The sequence below is a fragment of the Syngnathus leptorhynchus genome, chromosome 11 (genome assembly GCF_054491065.1).
Source record: "Syngnathus leptorhynchus isolate UIUO chromosome 11, UIUO_Slep, whole genome shotgun sequence".
Taxonomy (NCBI): domain Eukaryota; kingdom Metazoa; phylum Chordata; class Actinopteri; order Syngnathiformes; family Syngnathidae; genus Syngnathus; species Syngnathus leptorhynchus.
This window is the reverse complement of record NC_141205.1, coordinates 8,988,195-8,996,238: the sequence shown is the minus strand read 5'-3', so window position 1 is coordinate 8,996,238 and position 8,044 is coordinate 8,988,195. Positions and strand designations below refer to the sequence as shown.

At 40.7% G+C, this 8,044-nt stretch overlaps 1 protein-coding gene across 1 annotated transcript; it reads left to right on the top strand.

Annotated features, from left to right (window-relative positions):
- The first annotated feature begins 569 nt into the window (after nucleotides 1-569).
- On the top strand, nucleotides 570-7,075 carry ptgis (prostaglandin I2 (prostacyclin) synthase). Its single transcript, XM_085924557.1, has 10 exons — nucleotides 570-704; nucleotides 964-1,087; nucleotides 1,702-1,877; nucleotides 2,159-2,299; nucleotides 2,480-2,592; nucleotides 2,666-2,841; nucleotides 5,802-5,970; nucleotides 6,096-6,277; nucleotides 6,468-6,619; nucleotides 6,743-7,075. Exons 1-10 carry the CDS (start codon nucleotides 634-636, stop codon nucleotides 6,903-6,905), a joined length of 1,467 nt encoding a protein of 488 aa, XP_085780683.1. The 5' UTR covers nucleotides 570-633; the 3' UTR covers nucleotides 6,906-7,075.
- Nucleotides 7,076-8,044: the final 969 nt, after the last annotated feature.

Sequence of the window (8,044 nt, the reverse complement as noted above, 5' to 3'; positions counted from 1 at the left end):
TTCTCACTCATTGTCATTACTCACAGTATCACATGCAGCGTGAGCAATATCAAAACAACCTCTCCTGCATTTACTGTAAATTGAGGTGAGATTGCCTGAGGTTCCATTGAGTGTGTCATCACGATACACCCGCTCATCTTGACTGTAAAATCCTAAATATAGTTAATTTCGACACCTTAGCCTGCTTACATCACAGAAGTGGAATGGAAGTATGCATGTCCCAACATCAACGCTCATTGACATGAGTCCACGCATGACAATGACGTCATTGGACTGCAAAAGGTGCTCTTAACAAACAAGACAACTAATGAATTTGATGAATTCATGTAAGAAAAACATCTGGCAGCATAAGAGGAAAACTAACACCAAAAGTAAACAAAACCTCCAAGACGAGCCTACAAATATTATGTAATGTTCTTTTCTTTTCATCCACGATTCCACTAAGATGTCTGAGTGGAGTGTGTCGGTACTTTACTGTGTTGTTACGTTGTGTAATTACATCAGTGTCAGCAGCCACACCTTTCCACGCCTCTTGACAAAAAAGAAACCAAACCTGGAAGCACATATAAGTCCCATAACTCTGGTTATGGAGTACATTTTCCCCAGAGGAAGGACAAGTATCACTTTACAGACATGCTCTGGGTACTTTTTTCCCTGTTTATATTTATACTCATACTTTTTCTCCTCTACTACCCTCGCACCAGGTAAGTTTTATTTATAGTATGCATAAGATTGATTGAAGATTTTTTTTTTCCAACACGTTACTGCTATTGTAGCCTTCACCTCAGCAAAATTGCATCCAAGAGCAATTGTTGCAATTCTAAAAGAAAGAAACATTGAGAGGTAGAACAAAAATCTCAAAATGAGCCGACCAAGCAAATTGGTTGAGGAATGTCTTGCGGTAACTTGAAATTGACATTTGTGAACAACAATCTGTCTTATCTTTGTCTCTGCTTGACACAGACGGGAAAATGAGCCTCCTTTGGACAAAGGTCTCATCCCATGGTTGGGACACGCTCTCGCATTCCAAAACGATGTCGCAAAGTTTTTGTCTCGGATGAAGGAAAAACACGGCGATGTGTATACTGTAAGTAAAACAGTGGGGAGATTTGTTTTAATCCTTCTTGGAGTTACGGGATTGCAAAAGTGGGTCTATAACAGGAAGAGGAAAACAAAAGCATATTGTAATGTACAATACTATAATATCATCACATCATGAAGCCAATAAGATCACATGTCCCACAAATACAATATTAATCGCAATACAGTGTTTAGATGAGTGGAGCCGTGTCAAAAATATTAACGTCAAGAAAATTGTTGACTCGACTTCCCCTTTTAAAAAAAAAAATGTAGTTCAACCGAAATATAACCAAAACAAAATATTTTCAATTCTTTGGAGCGTTTCACTGTACAGGGAAAAGGTTTAAATACCTTTTGAAAATACTTTTCTACCATGAACCTTGAACCATTCTTATCTATTTAATTTTGCATCCACATTTTAAATTCCTCATTCATCCATTAATATAATGGCTAGAGAAAGCAATTATTATTCCTGAAAGCAGCAGTGATTAACAAATCTACACACTTAAGTTGAACAAATTCAACCTGTTGCATAATTGTCAGTTCCTTGTTGAGATCATTCATCAGAAACAATCACACATGAAACTCAAATGACTCAATGACAAACTATGTGCTTTTCAGGTGTGTGTTGGGGGCCATTACGTGACCGTGCTGTTAGATCCGCGCTCTTTCGATGAAGTACTTTTTGACAACGTTCGCCTGGACTTCGGCGGCAGCAGACGGCAGCTCATAAATAGAGTTTTTGGTCTTCAGTTGCCAGGCTTGGAGCCGGCAGCGGAGAGGCTGTTTATGAAAACGTAATGAGTGATTCACTCAACGGTTATTGAAGTCACTTTTTTTGGTTCTTTCATCACAAACAATTTAATTTTAGAAACAGTCACAACCTGACATGTTTCGCCATGTACTTCCGCCTTTATCAGAGTGTACATGCCGAAACATGTCAGGTAATGTAACCTAAAATTGAATTGTTTGTGAGAAAGTGATTGACAAGGGAAACAAAATGAACTTAGTACAAAGGTTATCGAAGTGTTGTAATTGTGCAAATCTCACTCAGTCATCTTTGATGGTTGTTCTGTAGACATTTTCAAGATGTCCGTCTGTCGGAGATGAATTCTTTGATGAGCGCTCACCTTCAGGAGCTACTGCTAGGTGATCTCTCCGGTCAATCAGAGTGGAGACGAAAGGGACTCTTCAGCCTATGTTACAGCCTCCTCTTCAGGTAACCTCATCTCTGGACAACAACTAGCATCTATGTGGCAACATATATTTAAACACAGATCACATTAGATAGATATTATCACACTATGTGCAGGCATGTATTCTTTATCCTCTGCAAAGAGCAACTAATGTAACTTACTGAATCACTCACAGTCGTCGTGAAACTTTTCTATGTGTCCAGAGCTGGTTACCTCACGCTGTTTGCCAACACACCGGACATCAATACAGTCTACAGCGAATTCCGCAAGTTTGACCGTCTACTTTCCGAACTGGCTCGCTGCTCGCTCAAAGGAGGTGAGATCTTCGTAATCACTCGGTGACTATTATCTGACTGTATCAGTGGGTTGACGTTAAATGTGCGGGATAGGGGAGCGCAAGACAGCTCACTCGTTACGAGAACGACTGTGGGAACTTTTGTCTTCGAACGACAAGCACAGTGAGAAGGCAGAGTGGCAACAGAACTACCAACGCTTCCTCCAGGAACAAGGAGTGGATGCCGAGATGCAGAAGAGAGCTCTTTTGCTGCAGCTGTGGACCACACAGGTGAGTGTTTATTTTTATTTTTCACGAGACAAGATAGACAAGAACCATATGGTGCATCTAAAAATTCTAAATACGTACCCCTGTTTAGCTGCCAACTTGCTTGCTTTGTTGTGCCAACTAATTTTATTTTAATTTTTTTTCAATTAATTTGTTTTCCCCTAAAATTTAATTCTAGTTTTCTGGCATTTTTTCAGAAAGTATTTTTGAAATTTGTAACGTATGAAATCAAGGAGAATTATGGAGCCATAACTCCAAAAGAAAGGCTGCTCATCACCAAAATAACAGCACAACTACTATGACACATGGGGGTGTCATGCTAAATGAACAAAATATATCCCACTTCCCACACCTTATAGGGAAGTTGGTAGATTTGTTTCATTAACCGGATGACAAAAAAAAAAAAAAAATCTAAAAGTCAGACAGAAAAATACAGGCAGTTTAATGCAGTCTTATTGTTGTGCAATAATCTGGTTCAAAGGTATTTAAAGACGCCAGCTCTGTTGCTGGGAATGGATATGAAGCTTAAAGAGCTTAGATGGCATAGAGGAAATTAATCTGCCTGTAGATTAGTTTTCATCAGCATGCTAATATGGCTGATTTTCTTTCACAACATCCTTCTTCAACTGTTTATCCTGTTCAGGGTCAATGGGAAGTTGGATTTTTGCCAGTAAGCCTCGGGGCTTGTCATAAAAATCAAATAAACCAAAATCATATGCACGGACAGCCAACAACTTGCCACGCCTCAGCTGTCTGTGAGAATTTGGTGGCATTTAGCAAACAAAGAAAAAGGCTGGGCCAGAAGATTCCTTGACAGCGGTTAGTGTAAGAACCTGCCTGAACCTGCACTTTAGACTTAAACAGTATGTCTGTTTTTTTGCTGAAGGCGAAATGACACGCCTTGTCATCTTTTGAGTTCATATGCACAGCGGCATTAATCTAAATTGTTTATGTAGATTTTTTTTTATTGCAGCATAAAGCAAAAAATAGGCTTTTTTTCTGTAATGTATTCTGGATGTCAACAAGGTGAACTTAGTGTGTAATATTGAAAGTTTATTATATATAGTAAGACTTCCTTGCTGCTTTACATGACCAGTAGATGGCGATAGTACTCTTCTATTGTGCTCTTTGCTACTGCACATCATGTTCCCACTTCTCATTAAAATCCCACTGGAACAATGACGTTGTGCAATGTGAGGAAAGACCCTCAGCAAGTCACTCTTGGCGTGCTCTGCAGATCAGGGCAAAGACCCTCAGTCAGTCCTCCTGCTTGTTTGTTTGTGCTCCATCATGCCTGCTGGGATCCCCAGAGCAAACAGTCTGGCATGGAAAGTAGAGCAATTTCTGCAGAGAGTAGCCGAGAGAGGGATTAGCAATGAGGCTAGAAAGGTATTGTGAAATGTGTCACCAAAAAAAAAGCAGAAGCAGAGGTGTGCACGGGATTGAAAAGCCGTCTTGTACTGCCAAAAAAAAAAAAATCTACTGGGTGATGTCAGCTCTCCACTTGCATAGGATCAATGCTATTGACTGAAACAAATAAGCACTGAAATGGATTTAACTCTGGCTTTCGTCTTTTGAGGGCAAGCAACCGCACACGAACACATGCACGCATGCGCGAGTAAACATGTACCTGACAGGCACTTGCAATCACTGGCAAACAGGTGGTAAATTATTTAGGAACATGAGTTTTCATCATCATCGTTAATATTTTAGTGCAGAACGCAGGCAGTCAGTGCTTTTCTTTCTTTCTTTTTTGTAAAAAGAATTATCCCCCAAAAACCCAAACCCTCGATACTCGCTCTTTGGAAATACAAATAATAATAATAATAATAATAATAATAATAATAATAATAATAATAATACAGAAATAAATAGGCCTAGACTTAGAAAACTGATTTGTAATTCCATAAAAAGCAGACTCCAAAATATCAATAAAAATTCACGGACCAATTGGAGGGTTTGTGGGGACACCTAGAGGTCCACGCACCACACTTTGAGAAACCTGTTGAATTTACAATTGGTCCTCTTTGGACAAAGCAATTTCCGCCTCATGACACTACAGCAAGAATCCAAATATTCTGTTTGACTGTCTCTCAGAGTGGCTTTTTAAAATGATTTTAAAACATAAACTTAAACACAGGGCGATAAAGGAAAATAGCCTACTCAGTCGTTTTCTGCGGGGGGGGGGGGGGGCATTTTTTACATTTTAACATTAAAAACGCAAGCACTGAGGAGAACAATGTGAAGGTTGTGTCCTTTATGGAGAAGTGATTGCTGTAATAGCTCCAGGCCTCCAATGGCATACAGCTCCTCATCCCCCAAAAAAATGACCTAATCATTTTTAATAAAAATTGCCCATAATACCATGAAAAATCCAACAGGTCACCCACTACCACATTCATCATCCCACCAGAATTCCTTTTGTGTCTCTACTGACGTGATCAGATGGTCATTACCTGCAGATGTAGCAGGGCAGGGGGGACAAAGTGGTGCGGCTTGTGCCCATTTGGCCTGGCTGTCAGTGCTCAGATGTGGAAAGGTAAAAAAGAACACCTCCGTTCACCCTGAGCTATTACTGTCTGACAGAATCAGGTGCCTCTCCTCCGGAGGCTGACGGCTGTGTAAGATCAGTCTCATTGATTCTGCTCACCAGACATTTCATTAGGTACACTTGTATGCCAAATCTGTTACAAGGGCAACTATGCTGTTTTGATTGTGTACCTAATGAAGTTTCAAGTCAATCTATAGAACAGGGATGGGTAACTTGAATGTTGGAGGCGGCTACAATTTTCAACAGTGCCAGATGTATGACAAAAGTTTCATAAATATTAAATATATACATTTTTATGTCAATGAAATATTGATTTTTTCTGATATTTTTTCACATTTTACATATTTCCAATTTTTATGAGGAATTGTTGGTGTTTGCCTAATTAAATAAAAATAAACTTCTTTTCATGTAGTGTAATGCTGGACCAGCAGCCTTTTGGCTCCTCGGCTTTCTGCTCACTCACCCCGAGGCCATGAAGGCAGTCCAGTCAGAGATAAAGGGCCTTTCTCTGGAGGACAGCTCCCTCCAGCAGACCCCCAGCATGGCCAGAGAGAAGAGGACACACCGTACACCCATACTAGGTACGTGTCAGCATCCATCCATTTCAACCTGGATGGAAAAACATACTAGTAAACATCCCAACAGAACTATACAGCAATTTTTGTTTGTAAACACATTATTCAAGTTAGCTCCCTCTGTCCAACAGACAGCGTTGTGAAAGAGACCTTGCGACTCACTGCCGCTGCAATGATCAGCAGAGATGTGGTGAAGGACAAAGTTCTGCACATGGCCGACGGGCAAAAGTACCACCTAAGACGGGGGGATAAAGTGTGTCTCTTTCCCTTTCTGAGCCCACAAATGGACCCGGAAATACACCAAGAACCGCAGGTACTGTGTGCTAAGGACGCACTTTTGTGTCAACACATTTAGAGGACAAGGAACAATATTTAGTTTCCTCACACAGCTCATCATGTGCCAGCAAAACAAAAACCATTTATGTAAAACGTCTACTATCATTTTCAAACACACTTCTACGACTGTAAAATTAATATTAATAATCGAGTTTTCTTTGTGACAGATTTTCAAATACGACCGCTTCTTAAATGAAGACCTGACAGCCAAGGAGGATTTCTGCAAGGATGACAGAAAGTTGAAATATTTTACCATGCCCTGGGGCGGGGGGAGCAATGTGTGCGTGGGGAAAGATTTTGCAGTGACAACCATTAAACAGTGAGTGTTTTAAGATCTTTCCGTCATGTAACATAACACATCATGCTGGTCACCTGATACTTTTTGATGAAGCACATTGAACACCAAAGAGTGTGTTTGAATTTTACCTTCATTTACATCCAGATTTGTGCTCTTGATGCTGACCCATCTGGACCTGGAAGTGTGTGACCCAGGAGCTCAAGTGCCGCCTGTCAATTCAAGTCGCTACGGTTTCGGAATGCTCCAGCCGGAAGGAGATCTTCTAGTCCGCTACAGACCAAAAGAGAATAGCATCAACTTAATTTAATCACATTATTGATATTTGTGTATTTATTTATTCCACTGTTATTTTTGTATATACTGTACACTTGTTATGTTTAGTGTTTTTGTCACATGATTTTGTTCTAGGATCTGTTTGACTTACAGTATTTAATAATTGTCCTAAAAATACATGATTAAAAAAAGTAAGTCACCTTAGATGGCATGTCATTTCCCCAACATATTCAGATTTATTTTAAATTCATTTGCATCAGTTAGTTATTATTGTATTATTCAGTCAGAACATTTAAAAAATATAAATATGCTTTGCTTTGCAAGAATCACGTAAACTTGATGTCAGAACTCTGCAACGGCTTCAATTTTCAAAACTAAGAGCAAAAAGCAAAAAAAAAAACCCGAAATAATAATTACATAACATTGTATCAACCAAATAAAATAGCCTCTGTGTAAGGGAATATTATGTAATATGCCCCAACACGAGAGACCAACACAAACCTGTGGTGCGTTCGGGTGTTAGGGCGAGGCTCAGAAAGAGTTAAGTCCGATTGGCTGTGGGAAGAGACCGGTGCGCCGCCTGGCTCGAGAAGACCTCCTCTTCCTACCCCCCTTCCTCTTCCTCCTCTTCTTGCTGCTGTTGCAGTGTACTGGAAGCACTGGTCCATTTCCGAATGCCCACCCTCTCGGTACTTGTTGATCTTGGGGCCGGGTTGCATGCTTGCGCGGCGAGGAATGCGGCGCAGTGACGCGTTTGGAGCTCGTTGGACGCGTGTGACATGTCGGAGGCTGAGGAAGGAGGGAATGGATGGCATCGCAGCCTGGCTCGAGTAGACCAGTGACGGTGGCTCCTTTTATTTTTGTGCACCATCTCCATCTCTGCTGGAGGCCAACAGCAACAACAACAACTCACCACGGTACTGTTCCGATTATGTGTATTATTAACAAAGTTTATATCATCATTTCATCACGCACTGCATGATATGTAGCAGGGCTCGGCTATGCGCCAAATGGAGCTCACACGCATCGGAGACTATCTGGAGCCACAGCATTCATTGATGAAACATCACCATGGGTGGATGTTCTAACTGCAAGCTCGAGTCATATTAAAGCCAACAAGCGGGAGGGGGCTGCATACGAAAGGGTCTTTAAAAAAAAACCCTGGTCGTTCTG